This window comes from Cervus elaphus, chromosome 9 (genome assembly GCF_910594005.1).
Source record: "Cervus elaphus chromosome 9, mCerEla1.1, whole genome shotgun sequence".
In the NCBI taxonomy this organism is placed as follows: Eukaryota; Metazoa; Chordata; class Mammalia; order Artiodactyla; family Cervidae; genus Cervus; species Cervus elaphus.
The window spans coordinates 10292166-10311463 of record NC_057823.1 but is presented as its reverse complement, the minus strand read 5'-3'; the positions used below and the strand labels follow the sequence as shown (position 1 = coordinate 10311463).

Here is a 19298-nt window from a genome sequence, read left to right as displayed (position 1 = left end):
AATACTGAGGAAGAAATGTAGTCCTGAGATTTCCTGCTGGAGAACCCAAGAAGGAGTCTAGGGTTCAGTAGTTTAACCAGCACTTAGAAAGTATGCCTATCACTTCTGCTCTAGACAGAGCAGACAGAGAAACAAACTCCTCCTGAAGGTTGTCCTCTGGTCTGGAAGACAAAGCCTGAACTCTGGCAAAATAAGGAGTGTCCAATACAAATGGAAATCTAATCACTTGCTGATGAGGAACCCAATCACTTGCTGATGCTTTGAGTGGACTGACTCTTGATTTCTGGGCTGGAAGAAGACAGTCCTCATCAACTTTATCCATAACAAAACAAGATTAACAAAGGCACACAGTGCACTTCGGAAAGGTTTTCAACACCTTGGGCTGCCATACAACGGTAAGAGTAAGGCTTCCACTGTTACAAAAAACTTTTAGTTGCTTTCTGAAAAGGAGTGTACAGAATTTATTACTGAGATGGCAAAAATTATTAAATCAAAGCCTGATGCTATAGATATTCAAGTACTCCACAGGCTAGAATTTAGAGCAAAGAACTTTCCTCCTAAGAACCCCCTTTGTCAGGGAGATGATCAGAAAATGTTACTTTGTTACTTCCCTAACTTTTTAGATACTTGTGGATATTAGGTCAGCTGCCTGAGTTGACTTTTCAAGCAAAAGTTAAGTCTGTTATCAAAATTGCATGCCCATGAAGGTAAGCATTAATGACACAATTCTCTGTAGCTTCTCTCAGAAGAGGTTTAATTTTAGTGTTGGCTCTTCAACGCTGTCCCCATTTTTATTTTCCAGGAGCATCTTAAATATGTGTCAACTAACTATGCAGAAGTGGAGTTCCTGCTCGGGTAAGGCAGAGAAGAGCAGCTGTGTGCTGGCAATGCCTTGATGAAGCCACCTAGCTCTCACCTGAGCCCAGTTCAATCAAGAGAAACTGCAGAAATATGGTCACAGCATCTCTGCCAGCAACCTATTCCTCCACGGCTCTGAGTTTTTCTCTGTGGAGTTTGCTCCAAGCCACACTCCTGTCAAATGGCTTGTAACAATACTCAAGAACATCACTGACAACAGCAGCATTTAAAGGAGGCACTTTCTCATCACTCATACTCAGAGACAATACCCCGATTTCGTTCACTACATCAGTAAGACTCTAAGTCATCCCAGATAAGCCACGTGAAATGTGCACTCCATAATACGTAACACAACCATGGGCTTGGTCCCTCTTCCTCCTGTTCTCCTAGGAACGCTTTAGAGTCTTACAAAACACTAGAACCCCTGAGGTCACCACCCCACTTAATCTACAACATGGTGACTGCCTGTTAAAGCGCCTCCAGGTCCCAAAGCTCTCCTAGGTGGTATTAGGATCAGTGCTAATATCTCAGCAACCATTCAGAATCTCTGGAAGGCAAACAAGCACATGGAACTCAAGAAATTACACTCTGAGGTGAAAGTCACCAAGGCTACATTTTTCATTTCACTTGTTTTATCCTCTAATTTTTCAGTCTTGGGAATTGCTGCAGCACCAGTTACTGCAAAAATTCTGCAAGGTTTTATATAGCTTGTGCCTACTCCACCCCCAAAGTCATAACAAAAATGTATACAACATTTGTTAAAGACAAATACCACCAAGCCTATCTTCATGGGGCCTGAAGACCAGGAATGACAGAATTACTTATGATACAGAAATCAGTCTTACAAAGATCACAACTCCTCTCTTTCTATTAAATTTGTACAATCCAACCATGAATTATTCCCAGAGTGCTGGCTAAAACCTACTGCTAAAAGTAGTCAATAAAACTCACATAAAGGAAAAGCAAAAGTCCCCACAGTGACAGAAACCTAAGTTACCTGGCCAAGCCGAAGATGGTTTATTTCTTCCATCCCCAGCACATTAAAAAGTGGTTTCAATGGCCACTTCCTGGTCTCCCAGGAAATGCAGGGGCTCACTTCATACCTGGATGCTACAGCATCTTGCCATTGCTGAACCTGCTCTGGCCACAAGGGAAAATGACCCCTATCACGGACAACCACTCAGAGAAAATATGAGAATACGATGAGTCTTTCCCAACACACACGGTGGGGGGCAGGGGAGATCCCTCCACAAACAGCAGCCTCGGTGGAGCAGCACCTGAGAAAGCGACACCCTGGGGTTAACCCTGACTGTCTAGGTCACAAACCAGCAGGCTAGGGCCCCACGTAGGGGGCAGACGAAGGAGGGCTCTGGGTGGAATGGGAGAGCACACAATCACCTCTAATTCACTACCGAAAAGCGGGACTCTGCCTTGGTCTGAGACGCAAAGAGTACTTAGGCCCAGAAAGATAACAGGAAGAATCCCACTCTCCACAAGATCATCTTCCGTCGGCAGCGACCCCAAGAGAGACCCAACGAAGGCAAGTCCACTCTCAGAACCGAAAGGGACTCTCCACGCGCCTTGGGCACACGGCTAGGTGTAAAGGAGGCCGGGGGGGCTCCCTCCGAAGCCAGGAAGGTGCTTCCAGACGGGAGGAAAGGTAAAGAAGACTTCCCTCATCACCCAGAAGGCCGAGACACCGGCGGCACGGGTTCCCCGAGTCCTACCCCGGACACCAGTTGATCACAGCCTTTCCCCCTCCCCTCCCCCCAGCCGGGAGGGCTTCCCGGGGGTCGCGGGTCCTACGGTAAGGGCGAGGCGGGCGAGCTCCGTCAGGAACAGCAAGGGTCGTAGAATTAGAGAGGATGAGGGGGAAAAACTCTAGTCTCAGCTCCCATCTGCTCCCTTCGCCCAGGCCGCACGAAAGCCTCGGCCTCACGTACCGAGCGCTGCCGGGCTGCCCGACCAGCCCCCGGCCCGGGCCCGGGGGAAGAGAGACCGGGATGGCAGCGGCCCTCAGGGGCAGCTGGGTGTCCGGGGGATCCTTCGGAGCCCGGTGGACGAGGAGCACTAGGGAGGGGGAGGGTCCTGGGCCCACGCGGCCTCCACCTCGACCTGTGTGAGGAGCACTTACGTTGCTCTGGGGGTCGATGGCCTGCAGCAGCCGGTCCCTGATCTGCTGCGGAGACGGCGGAGCCGCTGTCATTGCCTGGGCGAGGCGGGGGGGGAGCGGCCGGGCCAGCGGGCGGGCAGGCTGAGGCGGGGGACCGGGGTCACTCACTCGCCGGCCTCCGGGAGCGGAGCCTCATGTTCCCCGCGGCGCCGGGGAAAGAGGGGGCGCGCGGGGTGACGGAGAGGTGAGCCGGGGCCGGGGCTCAGGCCCGGGGCGCCGCCACCACCAGAGGAGGAGGAGGAGCCGCCGGAGCCGTCGCCGCTGCTGCCGCCGCCTCGAGAACCAAACTCCAGTGAGCTACCCCCGCGCGAAGCACTCTGGGTAACCCGCGCCGCACGCAGCGTCGGCGCCACGCTGAGGAGGTTGGGAGATAGGGCGGGCAGAGACGCCGAGTCTGGGCGGGGCCACTTGCAGACCACGCCCCTAGGCTCCACGCATGCGCGCGCAGGCGCAGTCGCCCCACCTCTGTTCCGCCCCGCCGCTTGGCCAAGGGAGCCGTTGGGAGGCGGTTGGGCGGGGCAACGGCCGCCGCCTGGAGGCCCCGCCCCCACCCAAGCCGGGAGGTTGAGGGGGTGGCGGCCGGAGGTTTCCGACGGAAACGCTAGATGAGCGCAGAGTCCTTGAACCCTGGCGCTCTGGGCGGACGCCCTCAGGGCAGCGGGGCGGAGAGGGCAGATGAAGGGCCCCACTCCTAGGGCAGAAAAGCTTTCCCCATTCTGACGAAGATGACGGGAGTCGCGGGCGGGAGAAGCTGCCAAGTTTCCTGAACCCCGGGGTCCTTCCCAGCTCCTCTGCGTTCGGGGAGGCCAGGAGGCAGACGTCCGCGTTGTAATTCTGTGCGCTGAAGTGTCAACTGAGAAGCGCTGTGGGACAGCGCCGCCCTCGCCCCTCCAGAGGGGGTGGGTGCGAGTCCGGGGTCTGCAGCGCCTCGGGCTACGATCCCCAAAACATAAGACGGCAAAGTGTCTCACGGAGGAGCTGCAACCGCAGCTAGGAAAGCCCGGAGGCCAGCTGCATGAGTTGACACCAACGTTGCAAACCTGTGTCCACCCCGGCGTTTCTCAACCTGGGCACCAGTAACATTTGGGGCTGGATCTGTTGTAGGGCCTGTCCGTTGCGTTGCAAGACGTTCGGCAGCATCCCTGGTCTCTACCCACGAGATGCCAGTAACACCCTTTTCCTGCAGGGGACCAAAAAGGTCCCCAAGTCACTGCCAGAGGTCCCCTGGATGGTAGAATCGACCCCTGTTGAGAATCACTGTTTTAAAAGACCCTTCCACCCTGCTTTGCATGGTGGTGCTGGAAAACAAACACCCTTACAAAGGAGGAAACTGAGGCCCAAGATCACCCAGAGATATGGGTCAAACCCAGAGCTGTTAAATGTCGAGTCTAAGGGCCTCTCCCCGCCCCTCGCCCCCTCACTGCCTTCTTTCATTGCCGGCTCTCTCCGTGGAAGCGCTTGTTAAATATACGATAATGCGAAGGGGTAAAACAGGCAGGCTCAGTAGATCATTAGCCGCAGCCTCGAGAGAAATAACTTTTCTCCTTGTTACAGGAAGCCCTACATTTAAAACAGGAGCGAGGCAGCTGATGAGAACCACATGCGCGCCTCGTCTCTGTGCTACACCTGTTAGTCTTGCATTTGTCATACTTCTGGGAAGCATTTTTATTTGCAAAAAACGGCTGCTTCCCCACGTGGTTGTGGTTGCCTGCTCCTGCACGTGTGAAAAGTTTTACATCACACTTGGAGAAAATAAATACGGGCAAATTACCTCTCTTTAATTTATTCACTCTCCCTCCTAGAATGAGGTGCTTTGTGTACACGTGTCCAGGTTGGAAACCAGCCCATTTGGAGATACTTTTTATCTCACTACAGATAAGCAAAAGAAACAAGCCCTCCCCCGAGTATATTCCGGTTCTGCCTCTATTTTTAACCTCAGACTTGTTTTTTAAATCAAGGGTCCCTTAGAAATAAGCTGCTTTACACCCCACCCGCCCCAGCATGATTCAGATTGTTTAAGAAAAAATCTGGAAAGCACTCTATTGACCTGCTCTTAGTAAACTAAGAAGAAACATTAAGATGACTGTGAGCTCTGTTAAGGGTACTGATTCTGTGTCCCCAGTCGATAAAAGTGCATGTGGATGTGCTAAGTCACTTCAGTTGCGTCCAACTCTTTGCTACCCTATGGACGGTAGCCCACCAGGCTCCTCTGTCCAAGGGAGTTTCCAGGCAAGAATACTGGAGTGGCTTGCCATGCCAGTCCTCCTCCAGAGGATCTTCCCAACCCAGGGATTGAACTTGTGTCTCTTATATAAGTCTCCTGCATTGGCAGGCGGGTTCTTTTACCACTAGCGCCATCTGGCAAGCCCAGTACATAGAAGTGAAGTGAAAGTACATAGAAGTGAAGTGAAAGTCTCTCAGTCGAGTCCAACTCTTTACGACCCCATGGACTGTACAGTCTATGGAATTCTCCAGGTCAGAATACTGGAGTGGGTAGCCTTTCCCTTCCCAACCCAGGGATCGAACCCAGGTCTCCCACATTGCAGGCAGATTCTTTACCAGCTGAGCCACAAAGGAAGCCCAAGAATACTGGAGTGGGTGGCCTATCCTTTTCTCCAGCAGATCTTCCCAACCCAGGAATCAAACCGGGGTCTCCTGCATTGCAGGCAGATTCTTTACCAACTGAGCTATCAGAAAAGCCCAGTAGATAAAAGAGTGCTTATTAAATACATGTGAAGTAAGTGAATGAATGTCTCATCCAGATACATGGTCGTTGTATACACACTTCCAGACATATTTATACAGATCTGTCACACAGTGGAGGATCAAATATTTAATAAATGAAGTATTGCATTAAATATAAATACACATGAGGATGAACATGGGCACACACAGATGTATGGAGAATATGTAGTTACCCATTTTAAACATTTATTTGGCTGAGACTGGTCTTAGTTGTAGCACTCAGGATCTTTTGTTACTGTGAGCAGGTTTCTCTTGTGGCGTGGGGGTGAGAGCTTAGGTGCTCTGCAGCATGTGGGATCTTAGTTCCCTGACCAGGAATCAAACCTGCATGCCCTGCATTGCAAGGCAGATTCTTAACCAATGGACCACCAGGGAAGTCCCCTGTAGAGCTAGTTTTGAAGCCAAGTCCTAAAAACGGGTTAGGGGCTGATTAATACAATACCATAATTGCACTGTCCAGGCAAAGTGTAGAAGCAGAGGGAGGGGAATTCTGAAGTACCATGATTGACATGGACGCAGCATGTCAACTGAGAGCGTTTCCATATATTCATACCCTCTGACTCAGGATTTTGCAACTTTTAGAAATGTATCCAGAGGAAGCAGTCAGATACAGATAAATGTGTCAGTACAAGGAAGATCACTGCAGCATCATTAATAAGGGCAAAAGATTGGAAGCCACCTATGTGTCCAGTAATAAGGTGGTATATAGATAAACTGGGAGTCATTTCATGAAAATGGGACGGTTATGGACTGGAAGAGATCAGAGGATCCTGTAATTCCATTTGGGTGGTGGTCTTGTCTTATGGATGTGTGCTACATGTAGAAATTCACCAAGCTGTGTGTCATTATGAGCTTTCCAAATTACTAAGTAAAAGGACATAGAGCTAGCTAGATCATGTAGCCATCATAAACCAATACTGAATAATATGGAAAAATGCTTCTAATTTAATGTTAAATGATAAAATGCAACATATAAACTATATATCTTACAATCTAGTTTTATTAAGATATGCAATACATGCTTACACACATAATTCATAGAAAAAATACTGGAAGGAAAGAAACCAAAGCACTTATCTCTCACAGGTGCTTTTTATGCTGACAATTTTGCCTGAAGTTCCACATTTTCTGGAACGAATATGGGATGCCTCCTGATGACCTTGTCCACGCTGGTGGTCATTGTGACCTCTAGTAGCCTCTAGTTCTCACTTGCTGACTCAAATACTGCTAGTCTATAATCATAATCTCCAAAATCCTGAGGACAGATCTACTGTCAGGCTGACTGATGGGTGTCAACCTAAGTCCTAACAGTTTATTTTTTCCCTATGGCCCCAGTTTTGTATTATTCTTAGTAATCAAGAGAATGACAACAGGGAGTAATTAATATTTATTGAGTACTTCCTATGTGTCAGGTTCCACTCTGAGGGCTTGACATGAGGACCCTGATGAAGCCCTTTGGACAGTCAGACCCTTGTTAGGCTCTTCTCTCCTTGACTCTGTGTGGAGGTCTGCAACTCACTTCGGTCTAGGGGACGCAGTGGAAGCCACACTGTCTCATCCAGAGTAAAGCTTTAAGAAGGCCTGAGTTACTATACAACTCAGCGATTCTACTCCTTCGACCACCACAGGAAAAATGAAAACATAACATTGGCACGGACTTGTAGAGGTAAATGTTTATAACAGTTCTATCCTTAATAGGTGCAACATGCAAACACCAAATGCCCATCCACTGATGACTGGATAAATGAAGTAGATGGCTATATGCTGGAATATTATTCAATCATAAAAAGGAGTGGAAGGAGGGCAGTCTAGGGGTAGGGGAGCGGGCAGTACAAACTACCGGGTATAAGACAGGCTACAAGGAGGTATTGTACAACACAGGGAATATAGCTAATAATTTTGTAAAAGGAAAGGAACCTTTAAAAATTGTATAATTTTTTTTAATCTTGTTAAAATAGTGTGTAATCTACTGAAATGCTCAAATAACCTAATCTTTTGATTGTGGTGACCTAATCATCTGTTAGATTGAATTAGAGGCTATTCTTTTGTTTACTATAGTTTCCTATTCTCTCAATTACTCTCAGGAGCAAAGAAACAAAATCAGTCACTCCACTAATTCTCCAGTGAATTGTTTTATTTTAGTGTCTACAAAAGTAAAATAAGAAGTTCAGTGAAGGAACTGCAGGATAAAGGATTTGTAGCTTCCATCCATGATTGGCCTTTTCTACTCCAGGCAGCTGTTAACATAGGGTTTGAATCTTACTGTTCCGCCTGCTCTAAAAATGCTGTGGTCTCATCTCGCCTAAGTAGTTCATCCGCCTAAGCCCTTGGCCTCCTGAGGTCCTCCTGCCACACACCACACATCACACGCTGACACACGCCACACACGTGCATTTCCCACGTTCCTGGCCAGCCTTAGTTCTCACCATCACTAAGTGGGTTTTCTCCACTCCTGTCTGTCATGCTGGTCACCTAGTTCTCCAGTTGGGTGACTTGGCTCCTCAGAAGACCTGGTCAGAGTCATGTGGCTGGACTGGGAGTGAGAAATGGAGTCGTCCTGCCATATCAGTAAACAAGGGGGTCACAGTCGTCAGTGACTTTCTGAACCCCAAGGGCAACCAGGAAAGAAAACAATACCTGTGACCCTGCAGCCACGAGGCAGCACTGGGGAACCTGGAATGTAAAAAAACATAGGACACTGGCCCCAGATAGCTGAGATACATATTCAGTTCAGTCACTCAGTCATGTCTGACTCTTTGCAAACCCATGGACTGCAGCATGCCAGGCTTCCCTGAGATACTTATAGAAGGCATGGTTTCAGTGAGCCCAGACTCTTGCACCTTCCCCTACATAGAAAAGCACTAAATTCCTTCACTTGAGATAGCTGGTTTCCTTTACTTAACAATAATCTCTTTATGTTCAGGCTATCTGCCCTTTGTTGTGCAACTTCATAACCTGGCTCCTCCCCTTGCTTCCCTGGAGCTGCTCTCTCAGGGTTACTTGAGATGCTGTCTTTAGGGCTTAAAGCCCTAAAACTTCCCACTGAATAAAACATAACTGTCAACTTTGAGGTTGTGACTATTTTTTAAGTTGAGAGGAGCAACATGATGACTGTGGTCCAGAGCTCAGGGTTCCCAGACTCATGGGGAAACACAGGAACCTAATCAGGTACAAGCCATTTCATTTCCCTAAAGAGCAGATGAAGGTCAAGGGGTTGATGTGGAAAATCAAATGAGGAGACTCACCTCAGGGGGTGGGGCGGGCAAATGGAAGGTGACAGAAGCCAGGAGGAAAGATCCCCAATGGAACTTCTCAGAAATATACACACGGAAACACACGCACAGGACCAGGTCATTTATCCAAATTTCTTCGGGCCTTTCCTGAACCTTCCAGGCGCTTTTCAGGGTCGCTGAGGCACACAGACTCCCAAGTGAAAGTACAATTTTGATGCAAAGTGGTCAAACCTGGGATCACCCATCCCCCACCCCCACCCACCATCCAGGCAACTATAGTCTACTTGCCTTAAAGCAGAACTGGATTATTGCATCAGATGGCCCAGACAAGAATCTCTTATCTCAATGCAACTTTCAGGGGGAAAGGTCAGCAGACAAGCGCAAGCAGGTTCCATTGGAAGGGTCTGACCTACCCAAGCATATATGATTTGAGATCTTGCTTGCCCTGAGAACGTCCCGATCTCTGCCTACCACTCAGGCTCACGGGTGATGACTGCAGAAAAGGATGGAGGTTCTAATAAGCTCTATTTGCATCTTTTTCCTTTTTAACCTCAAAACACAGTGTTGGTTTTCCTCATGTTTCCTGGATGCTCGGATGTTTACTTCTTTGTGGTTTTTCTTTTCTTTCCTGATAACACGAGTAATAGATATTTGCAGTACAGACAATTGGTCAAGTACAGCAAAATATGAGAAAGACTTAAAAATCATCCCCTGATGGGTACACAGAATCTCTGCACTGGTCTACTTCTGTGTGCATTTGAAATTTTCCATGAGTTTAAGACAAAAAAAGGGAAAAAAAGAAACCACTCACCCAGGCCCATGTGTTTGTGTGGTGTTGTGTGTGGCAAAATGCAAGTTGCATAGTTAAGAGATGGTGTTGTCTGCAAAACCAAAAATTTTTACTGTCGGACAGGGTAACACCCCATGCCTCAGGTCCCCGTAGATTCAATGTGATGTGTCCTGTCTGAATCTTTTACAAAACCCATGGACGGTAGCGCCTCTGTCCATGGAATTTCCCAGGCAAGAATATTGGAGTTGCTGTTTCCTCCTCCAGAGGATCTTCCCGACCCAGGGATTGAACCTGCGTCTCTTGCATTGGGAGGCAGATTCTTTACCACTGAGCCACCTGGGAAGCCAGCCCCCAAGATAGGCCTGTCCTAATCCCTGGAACCTGTAAATAGTGTTTGATGTCCAGGGAGAATTAAGATTGCAGATGGAAGGAAGGGGGCTTCCCATGTGGCGCTAGTGGTAAAGAATCCGCCTGCAGATGCAGGAGACATGAGAGATGCAGGTTCAATCCCTGGAGTTGGGAAGATGAGGAGGGAATGGAGGAGGAGGAGGGAATGGCAACCCACTCCAGTATTCTTGCCTGGAGACTCTCATGGACAGAGGAGCCTGGTGGGCTACAGTCCATTGGGTTGCAAAGAAATGGACATGACTGAAGCGACTTTGTACACATGCCTGAAAGGAAGGTTGCGACTCTGCTGACCTTAAGATGGAAAGATGTTCCTGGAGTAGCCACAGCAGTCTTAAATGGGGAAGAGGGGAGGAGGAGTCAGAATGAGAGAGAAGGCATCATGAGAAAGATCAGACCGGCCCCTGCTGGCTGGGATGACAGAGGAAGGGGCCATAAACAAGGATGCAGAGAGCCTCTAGAAGCTGGAAAAGGAAGGGAAACAAATTCTCCCCTACAGCCTCCAGAAGGAACCAGCTCTGCCAACACCTTGATTTTAGCCCAGCGAGACTCATTTTGGACTTCTAACAACATTCAGAAAACTAAGATCACGGCATCAGGTCCCATCACTTCATGGCAAATAGATGGGGAAACAGTAGCAGACTTTATTTTTTTGGGCTCCAAAATCACTGCAGATGGTGACTGCAGCCATGAAATTAAAAGATGACGCTTGCTCCTTGTAAGAAAAGTTATGACCAACCTAGACAGCATATTAAAGAGCAGAGAGACATTACTTTGCCAACAAAGGTCCGTCTAGTTAGGGCTATGGTTTTTCCAGTAGTCATGTATGGATGTCAGAGTTGGACTATAAAGAAAGCTGAGTGCCGAAGAATTGATGCTTTTGAACCGTGGTGTTGGAGAAGACTCTTGAGAGTCCCTTGGACTGTAAGGAGATCCAACCAGTCCATCCTAAAGGAAATCAGTCCTGAATATTCATTGGAAGGACTGATGTTGAAGCTCAAACTCCAATACTCTGGCCACCTGATGTGAAGAGCTGACTCATTGGAAAAGACCCTGATGCTGGGAAAGATTGAAGGCAGGAGGAGAAGGGGACGACAGAGGATGAGATGGCTGGATGGCATCACCAACTCGATGGACATGGGTTTGAGTAAACTCTGGGAGTTGGTGATGGACAAGGAGGCCTGGTGTGCTGCAGTTCATGGGGTTGCAAAGAGTCGGACATGACTGAGCGACTGAACTGAACTGAACTGAACCCCCAAAACTGTGAGATAATAAATGTGCTGTTTTAGGGCTTCCCTGGTGGTTCAGGGGTAGAGTCTGTCTGCCAATGCAGGAGGCATGGGTTTAATCCCTGATCCAGGAGGATCCCACACACCGCAGAGCAGCTGAGCCTGTCTGTGCACCACAACTACTGAGGCCTGTGCTCAGTAAGTGCGAGGTGATAACCACACTGTAGTTTTGATTTGCATTTCTCTAACAATAAGCAATATTGAGCATTTTTTTCCCATGTATTTATTAGCCATCTGGATATCTCCTTTGGAGAAAAGTCTGTTAAGTAAATCTTCTACCCATTTTTTGATTGGGTTGTTGGTCAACACACCAGAAAAACAAACCCAATCAAAAATTTCTTTTTAAAAAAAATTTTTTTAATGCCTCAAAGCATACTATTGGCCAAGTAGATGAACTAATAGCTGTTGAGTATCTCCTACAGCCCAGACCCTTGACCATCTATTATAGACTGAATTGTGCCCCTGTCCATATTCATGTTAAAGCTGTAAACCTGAATTGAACTGTATGTGGAGACAAACCCTTTAAAGAGGGAAGTAACATTAAAAGAGGTCATAAGGGTGGGCCCCTGATCTAATATGGCTGGTGCCCTTATAAGAAGCACACATAGAGGAAAGGCCATGTGAGGACACAGCAAGAACATGGCAATCTGCAAGCTGAGGAAAGAGGCCTCACTGGGAATAACACTACTGACATCTTGGTCTTGGGCCTGCAGTCTCCAAAAGCTATGAGAAAAGAAATGTCTGTTGTTGACGCCACTCAGTCTGTGACGTTTTGTTATGGCAGTGAGAGGAGACAAAGACCTCATTTCAATCAAGCCTCACAAAACCCTATGGGGAATGTCTTTTAATAAATGTACTGGACTTCCCTGCTGGTTAAGAACCTGCCTGCTAGTTCTGGGGTCAATGGTTTGATCCCTGGTCTGGGAAGATTCTACACGCCACGGGGCAAGGCTTTGTGTCACAGCCACTGAAGGTCAAGTGTCTAGAGCCAGTAAGAGAAGTTCCCACAGTGAGAAGCCCACTCCCCTCAGCTAGAGAAAAGACCGTGTGCAGTAACAAAAACCAAATTAATACACAGACAGATATTAAAATGATTACTTAAAATGTACTGGCCCTAATGAAATGACCACGTCATTTCACTGAACGCCTGCCCCACATCAGGCAGGTCACAGACACGTGTCAAATCTCTCTCCATGGCTGTCTCCATATCACAGACAGGGACGTGGGGGCACAGAGGAGCGAAGACGCGGCCCCGAGTCGTGGTCTGTCACTCCCGGAGCCCAGGGCTCACCCAGCTCTCCACCATGCTTTCCACTGCAACCTTCCTTACCGCCTTTTTTCTGACTCACATAATAAACTCCAACTACATGCAGCATGCTTTACTCCCCCTAAAATAACTTCTACAACCTTTCCAGCACAGTCACTCTTGTGGCCCATGTGTACAAAGTCACTTCGGTCATGTCTGACTCTTTGTGGCCCCCATGGACTGTAGCCCGCCAGGCTCCTCTATCCATGGGGATTCTCCAGGCAAGAATACTGGAGTAGGTTGCCCTTTCCTCCTCCAGGGAATCTTCCAGACCCAGGGACTGAACTCAAGTCTCTTACGCCTCCTGTATTGGCAGGTGGGTTCTTTACCTCTAGCACCACCTGGAAGCCCATCTCTACCACTAACAGCCACTGACACTAATGCAAACTAGACACAAATGAGGAAGATCCATCCATAATACATCCTTTTGGTTTTTAATTGTCCAGTCCAGGGACTAGCAACCTTTCTGTAAATGGTCAGCCAGTGAACATGTTCAGTTTTGTAGGTCAGATGGTCTCTGTCTCAAGGACTCAAATCTGTCCTTGCAGTTTGAAAGCATCCACTGATGATACACAAGCAAATGGGTGGGACAAAGTTCCCATAAAACTTAATGGATGAAAAACATGAATTTCCTTTCCATTTGCGTCTTGATTTGCTTTTCAACCACTTAAAAACATACCATTCCACCTCCTGGACCATGAAGAGACAGGTGGCGGGCAGCAAAAGGACAGGAGGGAAGCCAGATGTGGGAAGTAGCCTGCCAGGCCCTGGTCCAACCCCAAACCAACCAACTGATCAGAAAGAAAGCCATGGAGCCAGACACTGATGAGCTCTTGCTGTTTTCTTACTGAAAAATGTAGACTTTGAATTTTGCTACAGATCCTTTTGCCCAATTTCTCATCCAGGAACACTTGCTATTAACCAGACTCCTTTCCAGGAACTCTCAAGGGCCAAAAACGGGCTTGAAGGGGATAAAGTGCCTTCCTCTGCATAATGAAAATCAAGGGAATGGAGAAAACAACCCCCAAAGTAGAATTTATATCTTTTCCTTAAAATATTTATGTTTTATTTTTATTATTTATTTGGCTATGCTGGGCTTTAGTTGAAGCATGTGGGATCTAGCTCCCTGACCGGGGATCAAACCCAGGCCCCCTGCGCTGGGAGCATGGAGTCTTAGCCACTGGACCACCAGGGAAGTGCCCCCCCACACACATTTTTTTTTAATAGCATGACTTTTGCTTTATACACAAACAGCACATGTCTTGCATCAACATACAAAAACATTAGATAGTTTGTCAAATCTTTCGTGAACTCAGATTTGGTTAAGAAGGAGCTAATGAAAATGCTTGACATGAACAGGAAACGCCTCCCTGGCTTTTCAAATCTAACCACTTCAGAGGAGAGCCAGTCTCATTATCACATCTCCTGCAGCTGCTTAAGAGGAATCCCAGGGAGCCCGGCAACGTCTTCTCCCCTAACTATCCAGGGAAGTAAAACTGGGTCTGCTCTGTGAACCACATCACTTGAAAATGGCCAGGTCCATTTTCCAGCAGGTTTGCAAATATCTTTATTAACATATAGACCACAAGGCATGCAGATGACTTCACCAGAGTCGCTTTGGGAGGAAGGGGCACCTTGAGACTCCATCACTCCTCAGCTCAGGGGTCAGCGAATCTGTCCTGTAAATGGGCAAGACTGGCAATATTTTCAGCTCTATGGGTCAGTCTCTGTTGCAACTCTGCCATTGAAGCAGGAAAGCAGTCATTGACAGCGCATACCCAAAGGGGCATGGCTGGATACCAATAAAACTTTATTAATAAAAACAAACAGTGAGCCAGACTTGGCTGGTGGGCCAGTTTTCAAGTTCTGCTCTAGAGCATCTGGAACTGCAGTGCAATGAGAAATCCACAGAAAGGAAGGATGGAATTCACTCCTAAGATGGCAAGGGTGGACGAGCAAAATGGGATATCCAATATGAACCCCAAAGTTTGCAGCCAGAGCTGCTGTCGCAAATTTCTACCTTCTTTTCAATCTTCACATGTGTGGCTTCTCACTTTAGGCAGCAGCTCAATGTGACATGCTCCAGGGCAAGCAATGGCATTTATTTATTACTTAGATGGTGGTTAAGATCCCAAAGAAAGGCAATCCCAAACAATGCTCAAACTACCGCACAATTGCATTCATCTCACATGCTAGCAAAGTAATGCTCAAAATTCTCCAAGCCAGGCTTTAACAGTACATGAACCGTGAACTTCTAGATGTTCAAACTGGATTTAGAAAAGGCAGAGGAACCAGAGATCAAATTGCCAACATCCGCTGGATCACTGAAAAAGCAAGAGAGTTCCAGAAAAATATCTACTTCTACTTTATTGAATATGCCAAAGCCTTTGACTGTGTGGATCAAAACAAACTGTGGAAAATTCTGAAAGAGATGGGAATACCAGACCACCTGACCTGCCTCCTGAGAAATCTGTATGCACGTCAAGAAGCAACAGTTAGAACTGGATATGGAACAGACTGTTTCCAAATAGGAAAAGGAGTACATCAAGGCTGTATATTGTCACCCTGCTTATTTAACTTATATGCAGAGTACATCATGAGAAATGCTGGGCCGGATGAAGCACAAGCTGGGATGAAGATTGCCAGGAGAAGTATCAATAACCTCGGATATGCAGAGGACACCACCCTTATGGCAGAAAGCAAAGAACTGAAGAGCCTCTTGATGAAAGTAAAAGAGGACAGTGAAAAAGCTGGCTTAAAACTCAACATTCAGAAAACTAAGATCATGGCATCTGGTCCCATCATGGCAAATAAATGCAGAAACAGTAGCAGACTTTATTTTTTTGGGCTCCAAAATCACTGCAGATGGTGATTGCAGCCATGAAATTGAAAGATGCTTGCTCCTTGGAAGAAACGTTATGACCAACCTAGACAGCATATTAAAAAACAGAGACATTACTTTGCCAACAAAGGTCTGTCTAGTCAAGGCTATGGTTTTTCCAGTAGTCATGTATGGATGTCAGAGTTGGACTATAAAGAAAGCTAAGTGCCAAAGAATTAATGCTTTTGAATCGTGGTGTTGGAGAAGACTCTTGAGAGTCCCTTGGACTGCAAGGAGATCCAACCAGTCCATCCTTAAGCAAATCAGTCCTGAATATTCATTGGAAGGACTGATGTTGAAGCTGAAACTCCAATACTTTGGCCACCTGATGTGAGGAACTGACTCACTGGAAAAGCCCCTGATGCTGGGAAAGATTGAAGGCAGGAGGAGAAGGAGATGACAGAGGATGAGATGGTTGGATGGCATCACCAACTCAATGGACATGAGTTTGAGTAAACTCTGGGAGTTGGTGATAGACAGGGAGGCCTGGCGTGCTGCGATCCATAGGGTATGCAAAGAGTCGGACACGACTGAGCGACTGAACTGGACTGAATCGAAGATGGTTAACTATCAAGGCTAAGGTGGAAAGCCAGCTGGTATGAAGTCAGCTGCTGTTGCCTGAGACAGTTATCTGGGTGGAGCTGAAAACCTCATCCTTGCTCACAGCTTAAGCAAATTTAATCTGCTTAAGTGCCAGACACTGCTCCCAGTCACAGATGACAGGGACTTAGAACCAAGTTCTTTGGTATGTATGTTAAGCATTATGTACGTATGCGTAAACAATACATACCATAGGAGCAAATGAACATTAACAAAAGACAAGAAGTAAGGTGTCTAAGATGCATTTCTAGGGGTGGGGGCAGTTCTTAGCCTAAAGCTGTTAAAATGTTTGTGTTTTTTTATATGAAAGTTTCTATAATAAGTTTAGTCATTTTACCATCCTATCTTTTTTTGATATCAGGTTTTTTTTTAACTGAAGTATAGTGAATTTACAATGTTGTGTTAGTTTCAAGCGTACAGCAAAGTGATTCCATTATATATGTGTGTGTGTGTGTTTGTGTGTGTATTCTTTTTCAGATTCTTTTCCATTATAAGTTATTATAAGATATGGAGTAGAAACTCTTTTTTAAAGTGACTCCAGAAAACCACTAGGGATGATACACTGAGATGTCCACTGCTGTGTTATTTATAACACTCAAAAACTAAAGACAACTCAAGTCTCCATCAGCTGGGGACCAGTTAAATTAATTATGGTATGTCCACACTTGGCTTACTTGCAATTAATAAGAATGGTATTATAGCGAGAAAAAATGCAGAAATGTGGTCGTATCATTAGGTGAGGAAAGCAGGCCAGAAGATACACAGATCCCGTTTATGTAGAGAAAAGGTATCTACCACCCCCAATGCACACGTGTGGAAAAGGAGCCAGAAGGATGTGTACCCAGAGTGATACTCGCTGGGCGAAAGTGATTATGGGTGATTTTTTCCCTTATAGCAAAGCTGTACTTCATAATTTTTCTACAATGAACGGGCATTGGTAGTAAGAAACTTTTAAAGAAAATAAAACGAACAAAAGCTCCAGCGGTGGCGCCTGGCAGTGAAACCTTCCCGGGTGTCCTGGGAACGACCAGTGAGGGAGCCAGCCGAGGTCACACAGTGGTGACCACGGTAGCATTTATAACCGCGGACACAGTACAGTTCAAAGTGTACGTGAGAGGGCAAGGTGAGAGTGAGGTTTATCGACGCTCCACGGGAATTAAAAACCAGAACGATGAGACCTCTCTGGCAGCCCAGAAAATATGAAGGAAGTGCTGAAATGAAAACAGCAGAGGCTCAGAGATACAGAGAACAAAACTATGGCTACCAAGGGGGAAAGGAATTAATGAGGAGTTTGGGATTAAGATACACGCTACTATAGACAAAAGAGATAAACAACAAGGCCCTGTCGTATAGCACAGAGAACTACATAATGGAAAAGAATCAGAAAAAAGAATATATAGATATGTATATAACTGAATCACGTTGCTATCTACCTGTAACATTAGAAATCAACTATATTTCAATTTAAAAAAAAGAAACCAGCAGAACCCAAATTGCCTTATCCACTGTAGAAACTACCAGTATGTATAAGGAAAATGCTAGAAAAGGAATGGGAAGACATGAAAAGGTTTCCCATGCTGGACGTTGCTTCCAGTTTTTTAGAATCATGTGAGTGCTCTTTTCACAGTCTGTGTGGGGACTGTATGAATGAATGAAGGCAAGAAGAGAGAAAATTCAGGCAGTGAGGACACACGAGTCCTGAGTGCTGACTGGGTGCCACCCAGTCAAGCACGTGGCCCACCTTCAGGTTGACCGAACCTTACAACAAACCTGGGAGGCTTGACTCTCAGCCCATGTTTTTTTTTGGTCACACCACTTGACTTGGGGGATCCTCGTTTCCCAACTGGGGATTGAACCTGGGAGCACAGTGGTGAACGTGCAAAATCTTAACCACTAGACCACCAAGAAACTTCTCCCCCTTTTTTCTTCCCCCAAGCCCATTTTAAAGATGTGAAAACTCTTTAAAATGGCTTAAGGGAAGGCTTACAGGGAAGAAGCAATCAGTCAAGGAAGAAGGAGCTTACAGGGAGGCTTTTATGGAAGAAGCAATCAGTCAAGGCCCCATTGGCAAGACACAGAGATTGGATTTGAACCCATATCTACCAGACTCAGAACACAAGCACTTGCATGCTGTAGGACCCTATGCACCCTAAACTCAAACTCAGGTAAGCTTTGGTGCTAACGTGGGTTCTTGAAAAGCTTCCTAAAGATACACATCCACGAGTTGCCACTTTAAAAATGTACAAAAGCCTTTGATGTGCATCCCCCAAAGCTCCATTGCTTATAAGAACTGAACAATGAGATAATAGTTCTCCAGAGAAAAATACAACTATTGAAGCAAAATCTCAATGACCGCATTCTCTTCTCTGAGTTCGATTCATCTCCGCAATGCACAAATGCCTCGCTTCATTGAAACCTCAGCATCGGGTCTGAATAAGGCAGAGAGGTTTCCTCGCACCATTCATATGGCTTGAGGACTGACCAGCCAAGATCTTGGCACGTCTGTTCCTGCTGACGAGGACACCAGCTTGGGTGAAGCTCAATTCAGCAGTCTCATTCCCCGCAACTTACAAACCACGGGATGATGCTCAACCTGGATTTGATCAGGGAATAAATTACAGAAGCAATGAAGTATTGGGATGGCCAAAAAGTTTGTTTAGGTTCTTCTGTAAGATGTTATGGAGAAACCCGAAAGAAATTTTGGCCAACCCAACAGAATGAATTAGCTAAGCAACAGGATAAGTGATTGCGAACCTGGCCTAGAAAATCCCCTCCATTATCTCTCACTCGTTCTATTCTTTCAGGTGCAGCCCATCAAAATCTTGATTGCCCAATTCTTGCCCAATATATACTGAACAAAATCTGAAAAGGAATATCTAACAATGCTTCTTTTCTAACTTTTTGAAAGCCTCCATAAGACGACAAACCCTAGCTGTTTCCCACAATGTAATCTGCAACAACTCAAACTGAAAGTCAACTTCTATAGTAGAAATTAACACAACATTTTAAATCAACTCT

The 19298-nt window shown here is 46.5% G+C and overlaps 1 protein-coding gene across 1 annotated transcript in view; it reads right to left on the bottom strand.

The window, feature by feature from the left end:
- MED26 (mediator complex subunit 26) overlaps positions 1–3365 on the bottom strand; it is a 40220-nt gene extending 36855 nt beyond the window's left edge. Inside the window, exon 1 of the mRNA XM_043911093.1 lies at positions 2993–3365. Within this exon, the coding sequence (XP_043767028.1) occupies positions 2993–3064 (72 nt within the window). The 5' untranslated portion in view covers positions 3065–3365. The remainder of the gene's footprint in view (positions 1–2992) is intronic.
- Between the last annotated feature and the right edge of the window lie 15933 nt (positions 3366–19298).